This window comes from Podarcis pityusensis, assembly GCF_964106645.2.
Source record: "Podarcis pityusensis genome assembly, chromosome: 2".
Classification (NCBI taxonomy): domain Eukaryota; kingdom Metazoa; phylum Chordata; class Lepidosauria; order Squamata; family Lacertidae; genus Podarcis; species Podarcis pityusensis.
The window spans coordinates 59,085,323-59,112,983 of record NC_138029.1 but is presented as its reverse complement, the minus strand read 5'-3'; the positions used below and the strand labels follow the sequence as shown (position 1 = coordinate 59,112,983).

Genomic DNA, 27,661 nt, shown 5'->3' with positions numbered 1-27,661 from the left:
AAAATAAGGTCGTAAAATTTTAGCGTGCGCAAAAACTGCTGGTGACACACTTTGCGGGCAACTGAAAGGCATGCCTTCCTCGTCTGCATGTGGTTTGCATGTCATGATAAAGCAAACTATGAGCTTGCACCTGCTTTGCTCTTCCCTGGTCCTTTTATGGTGGGGCAGCTAAGTCAAGGTTTGGCTGAGCAGAATGTCTGAACCCAGGATCCTAGTTAAGGCCTCGCCTTGTTAACCATGACCTGTAGCACTGCTAAAAGGACTGAGGAGGAGCAAAGTGGATGAAAGCTTCTTTCTGAGAGCCAGCTCAGTTGTATGGTTTTGGTAAGCCATATTTCAATTTACTGCAATGTCTTAAAGAGGCTACAGAAGGGACTGGGGTTGCTGGTTGCCACTGCTCAGGATGCAGCCAGTCTGACATAGCAATTCCTGCCTTCCTGGAGGAATTCAATCATGAGCCCAAGCCTTGAGGGAGAGAAGAAATGCTTGCTTCTTAACACAGCGTGAAACTCTCCAATGAGGTGCATTAAGCACCATCGTTTTTCTGACAAAGGCTCTGTCCCATGTAAGACAGACAAAAGTTCAACACCAGGAACTTTTTTCTACCATGGAAATATAGCTGCGCCTGCTGGACTTCTCTTTAAAATTGTAGCTGCTGAATGTATTGGGGGAAATTGTGAAATCGACAAATGAAGCAATTAGACAAAACCAACAAACAAATAAAAAACCTCACAAGGGACCACTTCTGTGTCTTTTTGCATAAATTTATTGCTTAAGCACATAAACCAGGGAAGAATTTGTCTGGATGAGGGTAAACAGATACAAAGGAGAAGTGAACTTCTGCAGCTGTCTGACAGGTGCAGCTTGTTGTATATAGTTGATCGGGGGGGGGGGGAGCATGTTCTGAAATTCTTTCATGTACACAACACTTAAAGAGTTATCGAAACCCTTTTCTTCCATTATATTGGATCATCCCAGGTATATAGCCTGCCCACACTATATTCTGCTGTGTAAGAAATCTTTATGATTCCTGGGCCTCCTTGGCATTAGAACTCATGGGGGGGGGTGTTTAAAGCATCTTATACTGTGTCACAACACACGGAAGCAGAAAAAAAGTGACAAGAGGCTGGTCATATAAGTGAGGAGTTGTTATAGACATGAAGAGGGCAGGGAACAAAAAACAAAAGAAGACTCACTGGAAAGGAAAAGTTAGAAGCCCATAGCCTTCCTAGCACTATGATGCTGACTACTTTTTCCATATACATGAGGCTACTTCTGTAGAAATACCACATTTCATTTCCATGTTCTATTTAAGGACATGCACCTTTTGTACTAGAGTTGACTCCTCTTTGTAATGCTAGTCTTGTAACATCCTAAGAGTAATCTCTGGAAGATATGATAATGTTTTACTTTTAACGTATCAAAGACTTGCATAACTGTGATCCACTAGGAAATGGACACCAGTGATGGAAGCTGTGCCCTGTGTCCTCCTCAACAACTCTTTTCCTAAATCCCAAAATGCTGTGGTGCAAATCCTGCTAGCAAGTGACAGCACTGAAACTCCGCCAAAAGAGAAAGAGGGGAAAGCCTGTTGTCTCTGCCTAAAGGAAGCTACCTATGATTACACAGAACATCCCAGAGTCAGGTTCACACTATTGATGGCCTGACTTCAATGGCCTTCAATGGATTTTCTTTCCTTCTAAAGGACAGTCGGGAAACTTGACTGGACAGACCTGTATAGGATATTTGCTACGTATTTGTCTATTAAATTGAATGCGAGCGACTTATCCAAGATCCTCTCTTAGTCACAGCCATATTCAGCTCAGTCAAGGCCATTAAATCATCAACCAGCACTTTGTTACAAAAGAGCATGTAAATGAGTAGTTAAAGATATACCAGATTCAACTATACTTGAGTAAAAAAGGGGAAGGAAATCATGGGGCGAAACTTAAGAACTTAGCCCCATGCCTTATACCCATTATATTACTGTTTTTATACCAGCGTAAGCTATTGGTCAACACAGGCATGTGTGAATTTACTTAAGCCTATGTTCAGGTGGGCCTGAAGGAAGTCTCTTTTTCCTCCAATATCATGGTAAGCAATAATGTGAACACAATACAATACAAAACAAAATGCAGGGAGAAATAACATATGAAGAACATAAATAAGAAATGCAAAAGGCAGGCAGGACGAGTTTGGAGGCATCCTCTATTCCCTAGCACAGTGATTCCTCTCTCTTACCTCTGAGGCAAGACTGCTGTCTCAGTGCACATGCTAACTGTGAAGAAAAGCCCAAACTTTCCCATGTCATGAGAGGACGTGACAAACCACGGCAGTAATGGATGGAGGATGGCTGTCATTCTTGGTTCTGGTGTGTGCCAGGCAACTAAGTCTTCTGGGGGTGGGGGCTGTACTGCCTCAGCAAAGTGAGAAATGCTACTCACCTGGTGCACGCAGACGTTGCATTTGTCACAGAAAACCATCTCGTTGCCATCCTCTCCTTCTGGCGAGCGGCACACGTCACACACGACATCCTCATCGTACTCTATGCCGAGACCTTCTTCTGTCTCGATGGCAACGTTCATGTTCTCATAGCACAGCGTCTCCAGCTCCTCCAGTACTCTTTCCAAGGTGAATTCATCCATTTCTGGCTTTTCTAAAAGACCAAAAACAACAACGCTCAAATTACTTTAATGTCAAGGGTTCTCAAACTTTGTCGCAGTGAGAAAGGGTGGGTGTTATGTTTAACTGCAGCACAACCGACGCAAAAGGAGCACATCGTTGACAGAGCCTCATCACCTTAGCCCAATCGAAATATGTGCCAAAGCTGGGCATAGAAAAGAATCCTTGCCTCCCTTGACTATAATTGGTGCCTACTTAAAGAAACAACAATCCTGCTCCCTTTGTGGACTATGACTGTTCTGTTAACCAGTCTTGCTTTAAAGCCCTGGAATCAACTCCCTGGAGTACCTGCCATTGTACCTGAGCTACATAAGTAACTACCTATAAAGGGTATTTTCACAAGGCCATTGCACATAAAAGAAACACTTTATAGTGTTGAATAGACAAATGGATTGGTAAAACAAGGTCTTGTTCAGAAAGCTGCTTTTGGTTCTGAAGGCTGAGTTTATGTGTCACAGTTAGTAACAAAAAGATGTGTCCATTAAAGTGGCAAACAGTGGGTAGTAAAGAGGGATGAGATCAGTCAAACCAGTGCCAATAATTTGCTTTGGCAGTATCAACATTTATGTCTTGCAAGGATGTTCTCTGTTGTTTGAACTTTTAAAAAGAATGCTTTGATGCAAATAAGCTTGTGAAAACTGATCCACTTTAACAGTAATGGCAACTGCTCACAATGTGTTTATTAGTTTGCTTTACACCCCTGCATAAAATTTAAAAGGGAGGGGGCATTCACAAACGCTACAAAAAGTGAAAAATTAATTTGTTTTGTATTTTTTGGTATTTATGTTAACTGTATTTTATAAATATTTTTTTTCTTGCACTCTTAAAATCGACCCCTTTTTGTGGTAGTGGTTCTTTGTTTTCCCTAGTCAGCTGATATGCTAAAGTGGGGTGGTCTGCTTACTTTTTGTATGTCTTAGTTTGCTTTTTATTCTCATTATACCAGATTTCTCAGTAACAATAGCTAGTAATGTGATCCTGTCAGTGGCTGATCCACAGCAGGAATCTTTACTTTGAAATTATACCAAACGCATCTTGTTAGCAAAAGTAATTTCTGGCTGCTACCTTAGTCACGTGATTATTTGTTTTTTAATAATTGTTCTTTGGACATTTTATTGATATTTTGTTAATTAGCTAAGATGTTGATAATGGGAGAGAGATGATATACAGTTTTTAAAAAGATACAAATAAATAAATAAAAACTAGCAACTAAAGCAGGAAAATCTACAAATGTTAAAATTTCACCAAGCCTTCATTCTCACCCAACTTCTTCTTTGAGGGTTGTTTTTTTTTTCCCCATTCCAACACTTTTTCAAGGCCAATAGGAATGCAACCCCACTGTTCAATGGAACAGTCTGGCATTGAGCATGTACAATGAGGCTAACTAGAGCACCATAGCTCTTACCTTTAAAAACACTGAATAAGCAGGGTGTCTCAGAGGGGTACTTTGAGAAGTGCTATATTTGCAAGACACTCTTGCTGCTACACATTTTATTTTGCTAAGGATATTTGCATCATATTTTCCCAACTGAAATCTAAATCAATAAATAAATGATGAATATGCAAAAGAAAACAGGTTAGATGACCACAATTAAATCAAAAGTACACAATTACAACCACCTAACTAAATTTGTAGAGCAATACAGATTATCTTATTCATAAGCAGGATCATAAAAGTGATTTTCAGTTATGGTTCACACCATATGTTCATGGTACAGAATGATGCTGTGATTTATCTGCAATATGCACACATTGCATTCAGTGCAAAATCAGTAGTGTAAACACAATTGGCTAATCACAACTTACACTCCTGTAGCGCATATTCAGGGCCCAATAATTATTCCTCTGCACCCAATACAAAGTTGTAACACAGATCTGCTTCCTTTTTTCCTATTTTGAAATATTAGAGCATTGATTGGTGTCCTTTCGGCTTTTTAGGTCCCTTTGTTTAAGTTTCTTATGTTTCTGGCTGCATGACTGCCAGACATGAGAATATGACGAGCATACATATTAATTTTACGCAAATAACAAACGCCCTTTAGACATTGCTCCCCATCACTCAGATCCATTCTTCTATGAACTCCCCTTGAGACCAAATACACTGGTTACATCTGACCAATCAATGTAAGCTATCTTCAAAGGCTCTTCTGCAGGTGCTCCTATCCAATGAGCTTCCTGTTGATCTCTAAGGTGGTGCACCCTAACCTCTGGCCATGACCCCTGGGACAATGATGTGATGAACTGAATGTGAGGATCAAAAGAGGGGAGGAATAAAAGGTTTCTCTTAATACAGGCAGAAAAGTAACAACTGCAAGATAGTGTAAAGATTGGATCCAGACTGCAAAATAAACAGAATAATAGGTTGAGCTTCTGTTCCTCTTTGCTTCCCATCCCCTTTTCTTTTCGTCATGTATTGAAAGCCTGGTTTGCTAGTTGTTTAATTGGGAGCTTTTCCAGTTGCAGAGCAGGAGGTACATGTTTTCAATGAATGAATGGAAATTCATGCAAGTACACAGAACCCCCTTGCTGCTGCTTCACTCCTTCCTTCATGTGAGTGGACAAAACGAAGTAGGAAGTGAAGTTTACCATAGCTTACTGCCATATGTGTACTGGAAACTAAGCAGAGACGTACCCGGGGGTTTGTGAAACTGGCCCCTGCTGGGGGGCGCAGGCCCAGGGAGGGGGAAGAAATCACCTTTCAGACTATGGAGTGTACGATGTATGTGTGTGGTGGCATGCCGCCGCTGTCGCAGTGAATTTAAATGCAGGAGGAGCTTCCAGTCCTTCCTGCACCATGGCACAAAAGTGTGCAGTAAAGTGGTATTTTTAGGCGGATGGGTGGGTGCTGTATCAGCTCCTTGCAAGGATGCAAGGGACCCTATGTACATCTCTGAAACTAAGGTCAACGGCTTCCAAGCAAGCCAGGATTTGGAAGCCACATATGTCCTGGGGCTTATAAATCCTACTGGCAACATGGACTCCCACTTTCCCTGTGATGTTAATGCCCTTGATTATTGTAGTGCTTGTTCCACCCTCCTGCTGCCAGACCCTGTTGGTGCCTCAAACTAGGAAATGCCAGCAGGAACTCTTTGGGGCTTGTCGCTCTTGAGACAGCATGTCACACAGAGTGGCACAGGACTCTCTTGTGTCTCAAACCACAAATTCTAGAATTTCATCTATAAGCATGTTTTGTTTGTTTGTTTGTGTGTTTGCTCTACAGAGCCAGTAACCTAAAGGAGAGCCTAAAAAGGTGTAAGAATTTTGCCATTTCCTCCCCAGGTCTCCAAATATCCCCACCCCAATTTTTTTCAAGGTATGCATAGCCCTGTAAAAGTGTGGATATATATGATGCACCTTTAGTAGATAGCCCATATAAAAGGTAAAGGTAAAGGTAAAGGGACCCCTGACTATCAGGTCCAGTCGTGAACGACTCTGGGGTTGCGGCATTCATCTCGCTTTACTGGCTGAGGGAGCCGGCGTACAGCTTCCAGGTCATGTGGCCAGCATGACTAAGCCGCTTCTGGTGAACCAGGGAAGCCTGGAAATGCTGTTTACCTTCCCACCGGAGTTTACCTTCCCACCTATTTATCTACTTGCACTTTGATGTGCTTTCTAATTGCTAGGTTGGCAGGAGCTGGGACCGAGCAACGGGAGCTCACCCCGTCGCGGGGATTCGAACCGCTGACCTTCTGATCGGCAAGCCCTAGGCTCAGTGGTTTAGACCACAGTGCCACCAGCGTCCAGATACCCCATATAGTTACAGATAATTAAATCTGGCAATTTAGCCTCTTTTATTCTTCTTCATGGTAACAGGCCTGCAGTCCAGGATGTCCTGACCCTGAAATGTCACCCCCTCCTGGGCTTGGGTCTAGGACCATGGTTCCCAATGTGGGGTACACACCCCACAGGGGGGCAATTTGATTTTTAAGGGGGTGGAAATTCGAGAATGAGTTATTAATAGTTAATAACTCATTTTAGGCTTCCTCCATGTGAATAGCTCACTTTTTAAATAGTAAGAATTATATCTCATGGGGGGAAGGCATCAGATTTTAGAGATGCTTACGTGGGACATGGCCAAAAAAGGTTGGGAGCAACTGATCTAGGGTATGATTATGATACAAGTAGTTACTTCCTAGTTAAAGCTATTAAGTAGAAAGAAGCTGGTTTTTTGTAGCATTGGGTGAAGCACTGCCAGTGATTGAGAGCTGGGACTTTGGTTCTCTATTCTCTTTGGCCTGTAGCTATTCCCAGTACACACCCCTTCACAAGCGTTTAGGTCTCAGTATCCAGTCCTTTCTCTCTCTTTACTCATTTCTGTTTCCCCACCTCTTGTCAATTCTTTGAAAAACTTAAGGTTGTACACAGAATAAATTATGGAAAATAATGCAGAAATCTGAGCAGTTTTGTGTTAACAGCTGTGCAGAAGACCAAGGATAGGCACAATATTAAAAGAAAGAGGGAGAAGGGAGAGTTAAACATTGTAGAGAGAATAAGGTGTATGTGATTTGAACAATTTATTCAGATACCACTATCTGGATTTTGGCAAGGAGTAATTGGCTCAGAAAACATGCAGATCTACAATGTGCTTGGACACCTGGGCAACATAAAGAGCGTCTCAAAGAGCCATCCATTTTCATGCTGTTTTGCTTGGCCTGACAAGTTTAGGCAAGGATCTGGATTGGCATCTTGCATGTCTATGTCAGTCTGGGATTCAGCCAGCCAGACAACACAATTCCCTGCTAGGGCTTTCAAATGCTAGAATAGTTACGCTAGAACATGCAGAGAAACCTAACAGTACCAGTTTTGCTGTTGGCAAACCTCATGGATGACTACAGGATGCTTACAGAATCTAAATTTGATCTATAATAGGAAGCATGCATTGACTCTGTGTACTTCCCAAATTATAAGGCAAATAGGGGTGATTTGGGTGATGTTTTCATAGTTTGTAGTTGGATTGTGCTGTTAACAAAGCAATGGATCAGGAACTTCCTAAAGTCCCAGGTAGACCTGGGTGGCTTTTTAAAAAAAAGAAAAAAGGAAAAGTGAAGCATAGTTGATAGAAAGCTCTCTCTTTCTGTATCTGCAAAAATATGTTATGGGGAACAGAAACCCCATTTTAAAAAATAAAAAAATTAATCAGTTGCCTACAATTTTGCTGGCTTAATCCATTCTGGAGAGGCTCTTATGTCTGCAATCTTCCATTGTAGTGAATGGAAAGAAAGCAACAGATTCTGGCAATGGAAAGAAAGCAACAGATTCTGGCAATTTTTCTAACAGTTCTATCTGGTCTCAAATAATGTGTTGAGCTGAAAAGACATAAAAGTTGCTAAAACAGATGGGTTGCTTCCCAAAGCTACAGGTACAGGTTGAAGCTTGTGGCTGGTACACAGTCTTAGTATATACTGCTTCATGGCACAGTACACACAGAAAACTTTTTGAGAGGGGTTTTATAGCTACTGGCTTATACTGAAGATGGCAGTATAAAGAAGCATTGTCCAGCGAGAGCTTGAGTATGCATATCAGCACCCTTTAAAATGGTAAGCCTTTTCCCTAATCGAGATCCTGAGTCAAGGAAGGAGAGGCTATGTGCATTTAGATAATCAAATCCTGGCAGGTTTCTGACCACGACACATGCCTTTTCTCTGAGGACTGAGTAGGATCACAATGCTAGAAAACCTGTTGTAGCTCTTGCAGTGCCTCTCTCTCTCTCTGCCTCTTCCTGGGGAGCTGCTTCTATTCCCTTTTCCCTTCTTGTCTGAGTGAAGACCAGGGTAAGGAATGGCTGGGGAAGGCCCCTTTGATCAGGCCGCCCTCCCCCCCCCCCCACCAAAGGAGCAGAGCCTATATCATGCCATTGCTGAGCAGTGATGTGGGGGGATGGCAGTGAGAAGAGAAAACGGAGTGTTCTACACCAAAATACCTCTGTGGTCTAGGCTGCAATCCCTTTGCTGTCCTTACCTTTCTGCCCCCAGATGCTCATTCCACCCACAGAACCTGCAGACACTGTTGTGCACTCCCACCGCCCAGTTGTAAGAGGGAGCAAAGAGGTACCAAATGGACTAATGTTCCATTTCCCTTGCACTTGCCCTGCCTAATTCATGACAGGCTGGGTAAAAGATCAAAGTTATCCTTTTGGGGAGGACTGTAAATTTCTCTGGAGCTCTGACAAGACTCTGTATTTCTGACATTAGGCAGGTCCAACATGGGAACACGGAGGGAGATCCATTCCCTTCTGGATCAACAAAAGTTGAAGGGCCATGCCTCTGGAAAACGGGAGGAGGAGGACCCTAGCCCTGAAGCGACTGGAATGCTTTCCATCAGCTGGAGGAGAACAAGTCAGTTCATCAACCATTTCAGGATCCAGTTATGCTTTGGAAAACAAGTGCCTTTCTACTTGTTCTTCACTGCTACAGAAGCCGAAGTGTGTATTACAGTCCAGATGTGACAAAGCTAGCTAGCTTGAGGATTCTTTGTTTATATATTATTGGAAGTATTCTTTCATAGGACTGAAAGCATTAACTGAACAATCCATTCAAGTTGAAGCAAGGTCTGTCTAAACAAATTATTCTGCTGTGCTATTAAATGAGAAATCAGCACTTCCATTCTACAAATAACCTAAATGACACCTGTGCTGAGAAAAAACATGTATTTATTTCAATGTAAACCAATTATTTCTATGTCAACCAACTGTTAAGTAATTCAAAGCCAGTCAAGCAAACAAGTTTCAATATTTGGAAGCCCTAGTTTGCATGATTCCTGCCTTCTCTTTTCTTTTTTCTTTTATGCAGCCTAACAGGTAAACTAAGGTGGAGGACAACAAATAGTCTACTGTAAGTGACCACATTTTTCTTAATGCCCATACATTAAATCTGAGGCAGAGACAGTACAGATATTAAGTAGAACAGCAATTATGGCAGTGCCTTTGCTATGAATCTATGTTTCAAGTTAATGCTAAGCCATGGTTTGTTTAGCTTAACTGTGGTTTTATTTCCACTTCTCAACTCGCTTCCCAACGAATTAGCTATGGTTTGTATGGTTTATTGGGAACCAACAAACCATAATCTGAAACCATGGCAATCCTGACTTGCATTAACCATGGTTTGGTGTCATATCTGATCAGACTATCTTGACTTCATCCTAGTTTTCCCCCCAAATCTCCATCCCAGCCATTCACTTCGCATGGTTACAGAGGTACGGGGCAACGTTTTCTGCACCTTGTCCTCACTCTACCTGACAGCAGGCTTCTTCCTCCACAAACCTCCTTGCTGACTAGCCCTCTCTCTCCAGCCTAGCTCTGCAGCACGCCTGTGGGAAGAAAAAACCTGAGAAAAACGTTGGGCCATTTTCCTAACATCTATCCAGGAACGCATAATAAAAGCATAATTTTGCTCTTAGCAACTTATCCCATTTTAAAAACCAATGCAAAAACCCACACGAAGGAAGCAGACAACGCCAACCTTTGTTCCTCCACACTCAAGTGCTTTTTGCAGCTCTGCTTCTGGGAAAGCCACATTTGCGAATCCTCTGTACTTAGTACATTGTTGACCGAAGAGTGACTCCAGAAAGCCATTTCCATGGACCCAAGCAGCCCAAGCATGAATGCTCCCTTGAGGCAGTCATGCTGGACCCTATGTATCAAGGCTATGAAGAGCATGTGACAGGTATTGTCCAGTAAAGGACAATAAAAAACCCATACACACACCTGGTACTTCTTCATGTTTCCTTGGAAGGTGAATAAACTTCTTAATATGTGTAATCTAAATTGGTATTCTTGGGACCTAAAACACACGGAGAGGTCAGTGTCTATGCCACAGCTACGGCAGACAAGACTTTCTCTCATAGACTCCCTCTGCTGCTGCTAAGGATACAAGGATTTCACAGCAATTGGCACCCCACATGCATGCAGTCAAAGACTGGAACAAGGAAAAGGTAAGGATCTTTGTCAACCTGTGGAATAGATAGGAGGTGCAAATGGAATTCCAGAGAATGTACTATAATCTAGTAGTATTTAGCCACCTCTCTGAAGAAGTAGGCCTACAGAGGTTGCATCGTTCAACTCAGCAGTTAAACAGGAATATGAACACTTGTATAAGAAGAAATAAGAAAGTCACTACTCCCAATAAAAACTCTGTAACAGAAGCTAGGCCTGAAATGCTAAAAAGAGGCAGGGGGACAAGAAACCAACCTCAAATGAAATAAACCACTGTTCCTTTGTTTGTCTGTGAGTGGAACCCTACTTCTTCACAAACCGTGGTTTAAACAAACTATGGCTTAGCATTGGGTCCGAACTGTTCTCCTTTCATAGAGCAGGACAAAGGTGAAGAAGGTACGGAGAGGGTTTTCAAAAGAAATGTAACACCAAGCCAGAGTTGACAAAAGCACTGAGAGAGTGCCTATTTAATTCAAAGTGGAAACAAACTTCTTATGCCTGCAACTGTATCCTTACCCTACGCCTTCTGTTACAGCCTTTTCCCTCTGGCCAATGAAGACTGTAAATTTTTCATTGTTAGTGATACCGCCAGCTGAACCCACAAGAAATGGGACAGAGTTGCTGAAAAACCTCTTCCATCTCCTGGCTGGCTTCGCTTAGTTCTGAAGGTGAGCAGAAGACTGGAGCTCCACTGGGGCTTTTAAACAGTAAGCAAGAATTATATGCGATGCCTGCATGAACGGGAACGCTCGTTGGTTATGCGGCCAATCTCCTTCTCTTGTCTCTTACACACATACACTTGCATTCCATTTATGTGTAATTACATTAGCACTGTAATTAGTTTGCCAAGCTCCACTCACAAGTACCCCGGAGCCTATTCAAGTGACAAATGTACTTGATGGGTATGAGGCGATTAATGGCTTATGAATCGCTAAACGACGAGGCCTGAGGGTAAAGTTCTTTTTCCATTTATGCTCCATTTATCTTCCTCAGCATCATATAAAGTTATTGCTATTCATAAAGTTTTCTTTCAAAAAAACTACTGAGCGGAACTATTGGCTTTTGACAGCGTTCAACAGAGGAGCTCTCTTGGCCATCAAGTATCTTGTTCTTCACGTATGTCACAGGCATAAGAGAGAGAGAAAGCGCAGAGCCAGCACCATTTCTAGACAGTTCAGTGCTTTTCACTCTAGAGCAGCAGGGGAAATGTAATATGCAAGCAGCCCCTTGAAAGAGAGCTGGAATCACTATTGCAATCCCAGACACAGTGCTAAGGGACTATGTAATTAGACTAACACAAACGAATTCAAAAGTACACGCAGGTCCTGCTTTTCAATATCCCAGGAAATTGTTTGTTAAGCGAGTGTTTGCATAACAAGTTGATGACTTTCATTATTTCCTATGGGGACAGATCTAATTCGTGATTTGTTGGTTCTTCCTCCCCTCCCTGCTTTCTGACTGAGACTGCTGCAGCCAATCAGCAGAAGTCAAACGGGGGGGGGGGGGATTTGTCTGATCTCTCCAGCTCTCCAATTTGTCTGATCTCTCGTCCTCCCTCCATGCTTTCTGCTTAAAATGGCTGCCGCCAACCAGCAAAACACAAACAAGTAAGGAAGTGGGCAAACTCTCGGCTGTTCAAGATATCTGAATCAGCCATTTGTGTAGTGAGGTTTGGTATAATTCTTTGTGTTTGGATAACTGAGATTTTGGATAATGAGCATTCTGATAGCGGGGACCTGCTACATAAAAACAGGCCTGGGAAAGCCGTGGTTCAACCACTATGGAAAGGAAGCTATCTATTTATATCCCTCCTTGTGTAAAATAAGTTACAATGGATATAAATACTGCTTGATGGATGTTTACTAATTGCCAACTTTTTTAAAAGGAAGGACTGCTGCACCTAAAAACTGCATGACAGGCAGAAACAGAACAGGTGATGCTTCCCATCAGATCTATGTTCTGAGGAAAGTGTCAAATGCTTAATTTCTGCCAGTCCTGCTTTAGAGCAAAAATACAGGTACAGGAGCAATGCCAGTAAGAAGGTTGTCAACTCTAGTGTTTTTCATAGACAGCAAAAGGCAATGAAATGTGTCAAAACCTCACAATGGTCTGAAATAAGTAGTCATAAATTCAAAACTTACAAACAGAACTCCGTTTGTTTGTTTGTTTAGTTGGTTGGTTTGTAATTATATTTATATATCCTGTCCTTCAGTATTTCTACCCCCAGGGCAGTACTACAAAACACTATTAAAAAAGGATCCCACTTTGCATTGCCAATGCAATCTCTCCGCTGAGATTAGCATCAGGCAAGGGTGAGGCTCCAATCATTGAGAATGGGATGGACTCTCATCAACCACGTCTTCATAATGATGTTATGTGGTAGAGGTGTGGTGGTTTGGCATACTCATATTAGTCCCATGGCAAGAGGATCAACAGTTTCCCATTAAATACACATTTTTCTACTTTTGAAGTGTTCTGATAATGAATTGCTTAATAAGCCAGAGAGAAATATTAACAGATGAACCACCTTGTGCAATAACTGAGACTTATTTCCAGCTAAACTGCACTTCAACTGAAATCAATTTACTGAAACCAGAACTCCTTTCGCCCTGCAGAGTATATTGGAGAGGATGATAAAATTGCTCATGAGCAACAATTTTAAGGCCACTGGCTGTGCCATTAGTTGATTCCCAACAGCACAAACTTAATTGTGTGTGTGCGCGCACACAGACACACACACGCATACTAATATGTATAACATATATAACCATTCTTAGATACTGAGATATAATAAATATTGCTGCAATCCTACAATTTTAACAGGAAGAAACTCTACTGCCTAAGCCCTAAGTCTTTTGTCTTCTTTTTTATTTTACTCTTTTGGCAAATTTCAGCAGTAAGCATGTGGGCATCCTTTTTTTAAAAGCAGCATAAGGCAGATTTCAAATCAGAGACAGTATTTCCTATGCACTAAATGTGTATCTTACATTTAATTTATGACCTTTTATACGTGTTTGTGGGAGGGGGATTATTGGTTTAGTCGTCGTTGTTACATATTTTGTGTTCTCATTTGGTATTCTTATGCTGTAAATGAAGGGTGGTATATAAATTTAATAAATAATAACAATAGCAACAACAACAACAACAACAACAACAATAATGTTCTTTCTGTAGATAGCTTAAAGAAAGGCACTTAAAATCTGTCTGCTTTATTTTGAAAATGCCCTTTACCTACCCCACAGGGATTCTGCAAGAATAAAAACTATTAAAACTATCAGAATGTGAACTGGGATTTCAAAGCACGAGAAATAAATAGGACTGGTTCTCTCCCTTAATCCCCCAAACCCTTCCTTTGGATTTTGGGCACATACGATTTTTGTCCTGGTGTGCTCTGATTGTTCAGTGACAATGATACCAAATCATTTCAAATATTCCAATGGAAATTAGAGGCAGAGTTCTGTCAAAAGATAAATCATGCAATCTGGCTACAGCATGGTGGGGTCAGGAAATTCTGAGCTGGAAGGGGTATATTTTTAAAAACCTTCTTAGCATATAAGTTCATTAAAATCACATTTTCCAGTGCTTTCTGAACTCACAAGTCCTAAATCAAAAATACCGGTGACCGAACTTCAATATTGGTGGAGATCTCTGTTTAAGTACATGCAAGTGCTTTCCTCTGAAATCGCTAAAACTTGCTTTCTGTTAGGATCGGGAGGTGAACTTGTTGAGAAATCACCAGCTCTGGATATATCCCATGAACGTCAAAGGGATTATTTAGAAATTGATGGGACCCTTCCATGCTTCCTTCCTTTCTAAATATTTACCTCTGATTTTGCTTCCTTTGTAAGAGGAATAAAAGGAACAACACAATGCTTGCTTGCTTCTTTTTAAAGTGGTGCATTAAGATGCTCAGGTGATACAGTGATGAGTGCCATACAAACCCTTCTCCATAAATGAAACAAAATACAGCTAACAGATGAGCCAAGTGTGCGCTATGAAGCTCCTAGATATTTCATTATGAGCACATCCCGCTAATGCACTTAAAAGATTTACAGGAACCAATTAGCACCCTTTATGCCACCCACCAACATCAATTATTTCTTAAATTTAAGATGATGGCAAAATGTTTTTAGAAGTCACTTTATAATCAGCACACACAGCCTCTGAATTAAAGCTCTCCTATCACAGAACTGTTCTGAGACAACTCTGATTATGAGGCTATTTTGTTCCTAGTATCCTCTCAAGTCCGAATGCATAACTGGCTCCAGGTTTTGAGGAGGTTCTGGGCAAAGTGCCCCCAGTGCTGCCCCTATATAGCCCTGTTCCTGTGTGTGTATGAGGGGGGCTTACCAGGAGATAGGGGCAGGGAAAGCAGCAACTTACATACCTCCCCAATGCTCCCAAAGAAGCACTGCTCCTGTACTGGGGGTCCTGGAGTAGGATTAAATGAACGTGGAGAATTATCTAAACCTGTTTTCACTGTTTTCTCAAAGAACAGTAGTGATTGCACTAGCTGGGCTTCTCTAGGGAAGGAATGCCACAACTGAAAAGGCCCTTTTCCTTATGTTACAACACAGTTCTATCCCACTGAGTTCAATGGTGCTTTTTAGTAGGATTAAGTCTGTAATAGGATCACAACCACAGGCAAAGTAAAATGATCGGAACATCAACAAATCTGGCTTTGTCATTTTTTCTATCATTCTTTGTAAGAACATCCACTACATCAGAAGTGGTAATCCTAATGGATTTTCCAGCAGTAACTGAATCACTACTAGCTCCTCAAGTGCTGTCCCAGAGAGATCTGCATGGATTTTTAATTCTAATACAGCAGAACATTTTCCTCGAATTATGCTTCTGCGCCCCCATGAAGGCAAATATTGCAGTCAATGAGACCTCGGGTCTCTCTAGTTATAAAGCACTTATTTGTATTGATCACTTGAGGGCTTTTAAATACTTCATATTATGAACTTAATAATGCATCCCACGGCTGCATACATTTGAAAAAAATCAATTTTAATAGCAATGTTGCACATGTTCTGTAAAAAGTAATAACTTATTTAATGAAAGACCAACAAAATCAGCTCTGGAATGTCCAATGGAGCTGCTTCAGATTGACAGTGGTGAAAAACTAAGTAGACCAGATCTGTTTCCAAGGCTTCTATAATTGTTAGTTCACATCTAATTCCTATGATTGATTGCATCCTCCATTCAAAACTGTTAACACAGTGTTAAGTGGCAGTGGGTTTACTGGTTTTCTTATTCATACAAAAAGAGATGAGAACAAAAAAATTCAGCCCTCACTTGAAAGCTTCTTGTGCAACACATGGGTTACCAAAAAGAGTTCCAAGAAAATGAAAGCTGCCTTCTAAACTGATTATAGGGTATTTCCTGCAAACTTTATCCTAAGATGAGTTCACTTCCCCTACAAAATCAAAGAGCTTGGTAACCATACATGTGGAAGACAAATGGGTGAACTAACTCTTAATGTCATCCTCCTCCTGTTTGTAATATATGAATAGCAATATGTAGTCAGACATGAACAAGGATGATCTATACCACAGGAACTGGTTGGAAAGCAGATAGAAGGAAGTGGGCCTGACAATTAAAGGAAGTAGAATCCATGCTTAAAAGGACATGGCTTCCCACATCCCACCCACAATTCAAGAAATAAAATACACAGTGCCAAGGAGATGAAAGACGGAACAGTATTAAGCACTACTTCAGATACAATACCAATATATCAATGATTTTGATTCAGACTTCATTCACTGAAGCGCAAAAAAAGATCAGTTCCATAAATTGAAGATACCTACAAGGCACTGCAAAGACAAAATAAAATAGATTGTAACACAGCTCAGGGGAGGGCGGGAGGGGGGAGTTTAAAGAATCTTTAACCAATCCTTAATTCAATAAAGATCGGAACATGAAAAGGGCAACAGAGTAGAGCAGTGGTTCTCAAAGGGTGTGGCGTGCCGTATTGGTGTGGCAAGAAGATTCAAGGACAATCAAAGAAACATTTAAACATTTCAGTACAGTATAGTATCTGTATCTGTACTGTCTCTCTCTATATATATTTATATTGAAGAATATGGATAGGTATCTTTTCAAAATGAGAACGGGAGCATCAATCGATACTGAGGACAACCCTAGTTGTGATCCAGAATCACGGTTCAAAAGTGCTGGAGAAGACTTGTTGTTTTATACTTTCTGGATTCCCCATGTTCATCTTATAAGGTAATTGATTTCGCTTGTTATAAATCAAGCACTGCCAGGGGTCAACCAAAATGGTCAAAGGCCTGGAAACGATGCCTTATGAGGAACGGCTAAGAGAGCTGGGCATGTTTAGCCTGGAGAAGAGGAGGTTAAGGGGTGATATGATAGCCATGTTCAAATATATAAAAGGATGTCACATAGAGGAGGGAGAAAGGTTGTTTTCTGCTGCTCCAGAGAAGCGGACACGGAGCAATGGATCCAAACTACAAGAAAGAAGATTCCACCTAAACATTAGGAAGAACTTCCTGACAGTAAGAGCTGTTCGACAGTGGAATTTGCTGCCAAGGAGTGTGGTGGAGTCTCCTTCTTTGGAGGTCTTTAAGCAGAGGCTTGACAACCATATGTCAGGAGTGCTCTGATGGTGTTTCCTGCTTGGCAGGGGGTTGGACTCGATGGCCCTTGTGGTCTCTTCCAACTCTATGATTCTATGATACTATGATTCTAGGGGTCGTTTCTTTTTGTTTCCCAATGTATATATCGGTAAAAAAAAATTTGGTGTGGCGTGAACAAATTTTTATTCAGACAAGGAAGTTTGGTCCAGACAAGAAAGTCTGAAAACCACTGGAGTAGGGTTTGCATTCTTACTTATGCACCTTACCAAGTCTGAAAACCACTGGAGTAGGGTTTGCGTTCTACTTATCCACCTTACCCATTCATAAGACACACATTGCAGAACACAGAAAGCACTAGCCAGACTACTACCCTATTCAGTGTTGGAGAACATGCTTTGTCCCCAAGTTAAATCTCTGGCATCTCCAATTAGGAAACCACATTGCAAGTGATGTTAAAGATGCCTCTGCCTGACTCCCTGGAGAGTCACTGCCACGCAAAGTGAACAATACTGGGTTTGATGGATGAACAGTCTGTTCTGGTAGAAGGCATATGTGCTCTGGTCCAAAAACTGAGTAAAATATAGATGCTGATGATTAAAGTCGAAACCAGTTGTAAAGTATACACATTTCTGGGTCTACAAAGTGTACAAGAGAATTATTTATTTCAAAATCAAGTGCTAGCTGTTTTGTAAAAGACCAATATACTAAACTGTATTTCAGGAAATTATATGTGAAACATCTCCTACAGTTCCATCTACAAGTGTATCTTCATCTCTCAGCCCCCCTCATCAGGAGAAAGCCGAACACAGAGACATTATTGACAGTGCCTCTAATCAGCTGTTACTGGCAGTACAAACAAGACTGATCAGGAAATCAACTGCTCATGAGAAGAGCTTTGCTCCCACGCACCCAAGCTCAATTTAATAACTGCTTTCCCTTCCTCCTTGAGGAATAAATAGACCTTAATTAAGCCTTACTGGAGACTGTGCATTAGATCAGGATTTCTCAAATCGGTAGGGGCCACCCTCCCCACTTGAAGGGCACAAGAGACCCTTGGGGGAACAGGAAGGACTCCTAGCTTGGCCATCGGTACCTGAGCAGCTACAATTTTCTCCCCTCCTGCCCCTCCAATATGCCTTTATTTCATTCTGTTATGCAAGTAGAGAAAGCAGCTCCAAGACTCAAAGAAGGACAAACAGAGGAAGAAAAATGGTAGAAAGGATAATATAATAAAAGAGAGAAACGTAAACAGCACAGTGGAGCTGCAAATACAATGCAGCATATAACTTTTTGGGAGAAAGCACCTCAAAGCTAAAATTGAAAAATGTCATAAAAATATTATGTGAGGTATACCAAAAATCACGAGTGATCACTGTCCTAAACTAAGTGTCTCCAAAGACTGAGCTGTGAGACTGGAGTTTGAATGTGCCCTTCAGATCAAGTAACAAACACCTGGGGGAGTCACCAGGTACCCTTAAACTTATCAGTCTTAGTAAGACCTTTGTACCACGGGACCTGGTGCATTCAGCGTTCCACCAGGGCTAGTTGACACACTTTTGTCTACCATACTCAAGAGTGATGGAGGAATGAAAATGCCAGTGCTGGACAGTTTCTAGGCTGAGGGTACACTCAATAAGGGAAGATGTGCCGCAGAAAGAATGTAGTTTTGAGCTGTAGACTTTAAAAGGTTGAAAACCTCTGGCATAAACAATAGTCGTATTGCAGGAAAAAGCAGAGAATTCAACTCCCTGAGAATATCAGCTTTCAGCTTTAAAAAGAGTAATTTCTGCTTCTTATGGATTTGAAGATATGCTTGAAATGGCATAAATAGTGTGAAATATATGCTTTAAATTGTGCTGAGATATCAAGAAGTCAGACAGGTGATGTCAAAGATTTTCAGCGGCTCCTTGCCTTCCCCATGTTTGAATTATGCAAATTTGTTAAATTGCAAAATAAAGTACGTGAAGTTGTCCAATTTGTATAATTTATACAGGTAACAGAATTTAGCACTGATTCTTATGAATTCTGTATTGCTTAGACATATGTATTGAAAACCAGTCACTCATATGACTTGATAGTTCAGTATTAATATGTGCAAGCCTGCCTGGATGACAGACAATGAATACTGTTAAACTTCTTTTTTGACAGTACTGCATCCCCTCTGATTGCTCTGCTACTATTGATGCTAATGCTCTCATGCCACAGTAGGCTTGTTACTCTTGCAAGTGGCCAGGTTCCTTACTCTAAAGATGCAAGGATCTCTATGCCATTAAATGCCTAAAGAAGACCCCCAATATTCTAACTCTCCAATTGCAATCGGCTTAGTTGCTCTGATGTCATAACATGCTTTCCAAGTCTTTGGTCAGACAGTTCGGTAGGGAAGCCTTTGATTCTGAATTCCAAGATCCACGGGATGCTTTAGATGAACAATCTGAAGTGCATTTCACAATGGATTTGAAAATAACATATTGTGGTCTCTGAGTCTTTCACTAGTAATTTGATATGGTTTTGTTGCCTACAGTCTACACCTACACAAACACCTACAAACACATACAACTGCATCCTATGAATTATAGCATCGTGACTGAATATGAAAGGATATATTAAGGCAATCTTTAATATACAGTATCATGCCATCTTACAGTCCAATGAATATTTTTACACAAGTTGGCTTTTAAAACAAGAAGCATCTACCTTGCCTGCTTGCTGATTTCCTGTATTAGAAACTGCCAAGACACCTACTATAAATCTTTTGCTGAATCTGTGGCCCACTTATTTTATTGCCATCAAACAAACCACACAGGGCTTTCTGGTTTTCCCTTCATCAGCATTGCTGCGGTTTATTTATGTGTATTTAGCTCTTAAAAGTTCCTTTAGTCAGTTGTCCATTTTTAAAGAGCTTCCTTTGGAGACTCTGGATTCTAGGGCAAGCTGCTATTTGTGTTTTCAGACTCTGGGCTCTCTGGCTTAAAGCCACACATTCTCTTGGGAGTCTTCCTGCTGGTTCGTTTTCTATTATTTGCTACCTTCACCAGTAGATTATAGAGGACATTATGGTGCAGTTACATTTAGAACATGTGATCTTGCGACCATCCCTCTGGAACTGTTTCATACCCACTTCGCCTCAGGTGACTAAAGACATCGCCTACTTCCAGTTACATCCTGTAACTAATTAACGAATTAACAAAACAAAATGATCCTACGTGCGTTCAAAAAATAAGCCCTAAGGAATTCAATGAGACTTAGTCCGAGAGAAGGACAGCAGCCTAGGACCATCAGAATGGAATATACCTTGAAGAGTCTTAGCATTTCAATAAACAGGCCAGGTAACTCTTCTAGTTAGGGCTGTGTTAAATTTTTGGAAGTAGGGCTACTTGGAAAAGCTGGATTTGCAGTATTTGGGGCCATTGGGCAACTGCTAAAGAAAAAGTACCCCCATCACAACAAAAGATGGAAGTCAGTTGGAATGATCATATCTCCTTCTTAGGAGCACAAACAGATATTTCCATGGTATAATGCTTGAGGCAGGCAATGGGGTCATCAGCTTCTCAACTAGCCCCTAAGAGGTATAGAAGAACAGAGCTGGAAAAGTTGTTCTGCTTGCCTCTAAAGGCAAAAAAAGGAGTAAATTATCTTACTATGGCTCTGAGCTGGGCTAAGACATTGCTTGCAATAGGAGCTGGAGGTCCTCTTCACATATACTAGGATGGGGGGGTGGTCATTGGTTTCCCACTGTTTCTCTGTCTCTTGTGGGAAATAAGTTATAAAAAGGTGTTCTTGTGAAGCAATAGTACCCATAGCTGTTGCCACTGTGGCCCAAGGAGGAGCCTAAGATGCCAACCACAGTGGAGGGAGCAGGAGCACGAGAATATGGAAACTGAAAATCTAAGCTCAGTCCTATGTGCAGTGATGCAGAGAAGTTTGTGTCAAAGGAAATCGTTAGAACAGCTGAGATTAAATTTGAGATTCATAGGAAGAACCTTTGAGCTACAGGTGGAAGCCCTTGCAGTAATGGGATGACTTCACTAGATAAAACCCATTGTCTTTTTGCAAATTCTCTGAGAATATATTTGTGGCAGAAAGAGACTGAGCTCAGCTAGTGATCAGGAGGATAGAAAAGAAGGGGGGCTCGGGGGGGGGGAGGGAGAGATGGCTATGTAACAGCGAAGGGACTTTTCATGCCTTTGAAGTCTCACTAGTCACAACCATACAATAGCTTTGGATTAAACGGAGATCACAATATATGGCGTGAAATCTTAATAAAAACACAAATGGCCCAGCTTCTGCTTAAAAGGAAAACAGTCTTATGCTGCCTATAATGTCCTATATGTGAATGTAGTTCAGTGTTTGATCCAAATTACTTTAGACCAACTTTCTTTATTATCGCACATGGCAGCAGCAGCAACCAATAAAACCATCAGACACAGTTAAATGTTCATCACGTTATCGGTTGGCAGCTCTTTACATTGCGTATTTTCACCAAGTAGGGGAGCTGATAGCCAGCATGAGCTTCTGAAAAAGAAAACGGACTTTTTCTGTTTTGTTCTTGATGAATTAATTGTACATTTTGTTTATATTGAGGCTTTTCTGTTTCTGGGTAAAGATGTCTACTTTATATTGAAAGTACTCCAGAAAAGTAGAATATTTGTTTATTTCTGGGAGGCATGTATAATCAGCACAGCTAAAAATCCCATCTCAGGGGTGGAGGATATAAACTAGCATGGAAAAGGCATTAGAAATTATACTAGGTAGAGCAATTCCATGTCATCAGGCGGGTGAACTAGAGGTTCTAATAGGTATTTTCCTTACCCTCTATGTAGCAGTAAGCTTCTGTGCAATTCTTCATTGTTGCTTTTCCTTTGAGGACAAGAACTAGTTTGTTTTTAAAATGGAATATACAAGATGAGGAACAGGCAACAGCCAACACACTGCCTTCCATAAGCTAAAATTAGGACCCCCTATTAGGGTCCTAATTTGGTACAACTCTAAAGCTGCCTTATTTTCTCAGGATGGCCCCAATAAGGTGTCACTTGACTTCTTGGAAACCTTGCATTTTCAGACCAATGTGCCAACAAATCTACAATCCATATGGCTACAGATCTGTCCCCATACCCACTTTTAAGCAGGGAATTCCCACTGCAATATGAGAATTTGTGGAACCAGCAATGGAAGGGAAGGGAAACAAGGTACTAATTAAAGCAAGACTTTGGACACTTCTAAGTCAAAACTTCCCGGACTGCTTTACAGTCCTATTTCTACTGTCTTTAATGTGGCATACTCAGAAATAAGTTTGCGCAGGCTTACAACTTTAGTGTAGGATAAAAATGTAGGACACAGCCCTAGAGAAATGACATAAATGTGTTATGGAGTTTATCACACCTTTACACACACGCTGTGACATCTACCTCAACCCAATCTTTCATAAGAGTGTGATTGTGGGGGCTGTGCATGTATACTGTATAAATATAGCTTAGTCCTGAGAAGGGGGGAAAACCCTCAGTGAAGGAGATATGTGGTAAATTCCCAGCTTATTTGCTGTAATACGTTCGGTAAATGGCTGTGTCAACCTTGCAAAAACTGGAGGCCACAGCACCATCTCACTTCACAGAACTGAGTATATTGAAGGCTCAGATAGGCTATGGTGAGGTATGCTCACAAATATGACCCTTCACCAGAACAGCAGGAGGCTAGAGGAAATCAGTAACGTGGAGCTATCTTGCCTTGGTAACATACAGAGTCCTAGTCCATGGGGCTGTCCCCAAACACACTCTACCCAAATCTGGAAGGGACAAAGTGATTGGCAGATATGTCCACTAGTGCAAAATAATTGTCCTAGGCAAATAATGTACTGCTAAAGTAAGAATGCATCTTAGTCATTATAACTTCTCCTCCTCCCTTTTTTGCTTATAACATTTGTAGGATATGAAAGAGTCACAATAATCCCAAAGTAATGGGTGCTATTAAAAAAAATATCAGTAAGAACATAAGAAAAGCCTGCTGATCAGGCCAAAGGCCCATCTAGTGCAGCATCCTGTTTTCAAAATGGCCAACCAGATGCCTGTGGGAAACCTACAAACAGAACATGAGCAGAAGAGCATTCCCAGCATACCATGGTTTCCTGCAACTGGTATTTGGAAGCATACTGCCTCTGATATGGAGGCAGAGAACAGACAATGTCCAGTAACCAACTGCAGCCTTATCCTCCATCTAGATTGACTTTTGCCTATTGCCTTTCAACTTCTCAAAGATCATCATCCTTCATAGACTGGGACAGTTTTTCCCTTCTTTTTTCAACAATATGCACGAAAGCCTACTGGTTGTGAAAATTTGCCTTTGGTTTAAGACTGGTGAGTGTGCAACCCAAGAGAGAATTAAAAACAACAACAAACACCACCACCACCACCACCACTTACCCATTTCCTTAAGCTCCATGTTGAAGAGTTCCAGCCAGCAAGCATCGATTTCATCCAGGTCATAGCGACTTGCTCTTTGGGAGTATGTCCTGGTGACATCTAAACTGTCAGAGCTGGACAGGTTGCTTGGTGAGGTTTGTGGTGATGCATGTTCTAGAACAGGAACGATCCTAGGGAAGAAAACAAGCATAGACATAAAAGAGAGGTACAGGGAGGAAGCAGTTCCTTTTTACAAGAATGGGCATTTAAATACTGAAATTTAAAAAGCCTAAGCTTAATTTATGCCTAAATGTCAACTCATCTTGATATAAAATTTACCATTTTGGAGCAGAATAATTTAGCAATATTTATACCACAAATGGAAACTGGTTTGACCATTATGGATTTTCCCAAGGAACCTGTGAAGCATAGTTTTGTGAAGTTGTTAAAAATTCAATTAGAAAGATTATTGGCATATTCACAGAGCTATAGCCACTAGGATTTCTTCAGAGAAGGTGTGATAGTTAAGCTGGTTAAGACGTGGAGAGAAAAGATGGCAGTTTTTAGTAATTTCTGACTGAAGAGTTCAATGAGACTCCAAAACTTGCAGATGCACACCAAAAACAAACAAATGACCAAGAAGTTAAAAGGAATCACTTCCCAAAATTTCTCAAATTCTACAGGGCTGAAGTGCCAGAATAGGAAAATTATCTGGGGCACCTGCTTATTATTAAAGCCAATTTAGAATCACCTCAAAAGTGGCACTGACTTCCGACTCTTTGAAAGACCTTTGAGGTGCTGTCAAAACCAATGACACAAAAATAATGGTTTGTTTGGGAATTATTGACCTTTCTGACAATCAGGAAGTGCTTTTTAAAAGACTAAAAGACTATCTACTACAATAGCAAAATATTGAACCTCTCCAGAACAAAGGAAGCAGCAAACAAAACCCAAAAACTCTCCCATGTTGGCGTACTGTTTTTCTGTTCTAGTGCTGCATTTGTGGCCCAATGGTAATGGGATTTTGTTTACTAGAGTCTTAATCTAACATTCTTCATCTGGTGCACCAGAGGCTTGCCACAAATATGAACAGAATAGGGTGACCAGATGTAAAAGAAGACAGAGCTCAAGCACCTTTAATAGCTCTGAAGAATTAGGAACTTCAGCTGAAATTCTTCCTTCCACATATTAAAGGTGCAAGAGCTCATTTAACATCCGGCCAGCCTCCCCATGACACCCTGTGAATATATCTACAGGGATGGACAAGATGCCTTTTGGTCTTTCCTTTTCTCTAATTCTGTTGTTCTGTCTGTTACACTGGACCGAAAGCTACAAGTTTCTTTCTGAAGTAAATTCAGGGGATGATTAACTCAATTCCTGACTACTTCCCTCCAGCTTCATTACTTCCCGTCCACCTGCTATGGCACACATTGCCACAGTCAACGCACAGACTGAGTCATGTCTTTAGTTTCTGCTTTTATCTCCTGATCTATGGAAAAGCTACTGGGTGCAACCAATAGTAGAGCTTGTAGAGCTGGGCCCATAAGATTGTCTGAAACTCAAATGCCTTATGCTCACACCACAATGAATTAAAGTGGTTCTTCCCACCCTCCCACTAGATGTGATTCTTTTATTTCCCTTTTTTTGTTGTTGCTTTGCCAGCATTACTATAAGCCTGTCGGCAACAACCTCCCACATGTTTTGATTCTGAAGTCAAACAAATAACCCTACCTACGGCTAAATCTGCCTGCATCAATCTTCTCATAATGTTTCCTATGACACTGGAGGCTTTCTTTCCCCTGGAGCTTGCTGAGGATATCACTCAGAATAATCACATGTACAAACCACCACTTCAGGAAGAGAAGGGAGGGGAAATAACCATGGGATTTTTATATATGATACAAAATGATAAGTGAATACAGGCTGTTTCAGCCTCAGCTGAGGTAGGCAAAGCCAAGCAATTAAAGTCATTTACTTTGAGGGCTTCCAGAAGGAGACAATAAGCCCAAAGAATTCTGCTTCTTCTGGTCTATAAAAAATAGAAACTGACAACTGTGCTTGTTAAGGGTAAAGCACTTATTTTCTAAGCCTCCTGCCCCTTTTTCTAAAGGTGGGGAAGCTCAGGAATTTTGTATTTTTTTCACAAAATGACAACTTCCTTGCTATTTAGTGTCTCCATAAACCAGCTAGCTCTCGCTGCACCATCCACCATCCTATTGTCGTCCTGGCTGTGGACATTGCCTGTTCTGTGAACTGTGGGAAGGCCTTCTCTGCAGTAGTGCCGTGTCCTGCATCTCCGGCGCTGATAATTCATCACCATCTTTTATTCACCCAGGCCTTTGTGCCATCCTCACTCATTAGAGCTGGGTTACCTATATTTATTAATTTGCTGCTGTGCTACTATGGATCTGCAAATTCTTGTTTGAATTTTATTGTTTTATTGGTTGCAATGTTGTTGTTTGATTTTATTGTTTTACTGCGCACTGTAAACCACCCTGTTGTCTTTTGATGAAGGGTTTCCTATAAACAAAACCAATAACAGAAAGCAAACTCAGCTGCTGAGTCGTAATGGTTAAGTATGAGAAACCGAGCCACAGAGAAAAAAGAGGGGTGCATCTGCCTTTCTTGTGGAACATCAAGGCTGGAATACATGGCGGGCATTTTTTGGTTGGGGGTGTTCTTAAGTCCCATTTAAATGAAAGACTGGTCCCAAGTTGAATTTAAGAATTGGCATCTCATTGATTTCAAGGGGATTTAACCAGAAGTGATTTTTCTCTGGACAGCATCCTTGCCAGATGGTTAATGAAAAGGGCACAAATGTTGCCAAAACACACAGGGGATGTCAGGGAACTGCCATCAGTGCCGGAGGGAGAGAGCAAAGGCCAGAGGGATTCCAGAGAGTGTCCAGGGATCGGGAGGAGCAGCCCATCTTCTGGGGAAGAGAATCAGCGTAGCACCAGTGGAGAAGGGGGGCAGATGGGGGAAGCGGCGAAGCGGTCCCATGACTCCTTGCCTGGGACCAGCGGGGAGAGTAGGGGTCCTCCGCTGCCTACGCCCTCCTTGCGCAGAAGGCTTTCACGCAGAGAGAGTAGGAGGAGACTAGGCGTCAAAGAGCTTCTTTGCTGGAAGAAGTTTAAGAAACGCCCACTGACGGATTCTGCCAGCGATTGAGTCAGCCACGGGTGAGTGGCTGTCCGGACAGAAAAGGTTCACTTAGGCAACCCAGCCAGGTGTTTGCACCCAGCCGGGGAGATAAGCACCGGCTTACGCACGAGCAACCCCTAGAACCATTACAGGAGACAATGGAAAGGCAAAAACAGTGTAGGTTGTCATACATTTTAGTTGTCCCATGCACAGCAACCTCATGTACAAGGTCCAAGTGCTATTGGCCCCGAGGACTGGGAAGAAGGAAGCATCAAGCCATGGGCAGGGACCATGACATGTCTATGTTCTGTTTAGCAGCTAATTCCCTGTTGGCAATGGCGTTAAACAGCAAAAGAATCCATGCCAGGCTTGCTTAGGGATCCCAAAACTTCTGACAGCTTGGGCACACTTTTTTGTTTCTTTTTTTATGAGTGAATTACAGCTGCAGGCATGTTTCAATCTTATCCCCCAAAAAAGGTTCATTTGAGAGTGTGCAAGAGCTCTGGATTTGGCTGTGCTTCCTCTGAAGGGCTATTAATTCTGGCACATCTCTGCATCAGGATCAACTAAATGATCCAACTACACCCAACGCAGACATGCAGCAAAGTTACCCACCCCCAGGAAAAGCTGAGTGGGAGACATTGAGGCTGAAGCCGTGAATCACTGAGAGATGCAGCAGACAGGCTCCTCAGTGGGCAGGCAATTTCAGCTTGTGTGAGACTTTTATTTGATGATTACGTATGTTTTGGTTGTAGACGTTTTGGTCATTAAATCACTTCAATATGTTTCATGGGAAAGCGATTCATAAATAAATACATTGTCTATTTCTCACTATACAGTAGCAGTTCATTTGTATGCAGCATAGCATATGTGGAGACTTCTACATACTAAGTGTGTGGTACCTAGTA

At 41.5% G+C, this 27,661-nt stretch overlaps 1 protein-coding gene across 1 annotated transcript in view; it reads right to left on the bottom strand.

Moving 5' to 3' along the window:
• The window catches only part of JADE2 (jade family PHD finger 2), a 141,056-nt gene that overhangs the window by 34,525 nt on the left and 78,870 nt on the right, over positions 1-27,661 (bottom strand). The window contains exons 5-6 of the mRNA XM_080996280.1: positions 23,631-23,800; positions 2,445-2,656 (exon numbers count right to left, since the gene is read on the bottom strand). Coding sequence (XP_080852406.1) covers positions 2,445-2,656; positions 23,631-23,800 — 382 coding nt within the window. The remainder of the gene's footprint in view (positions 1-2,444; positions 2,657-23,630; positions 23,801-27,661) is intronic.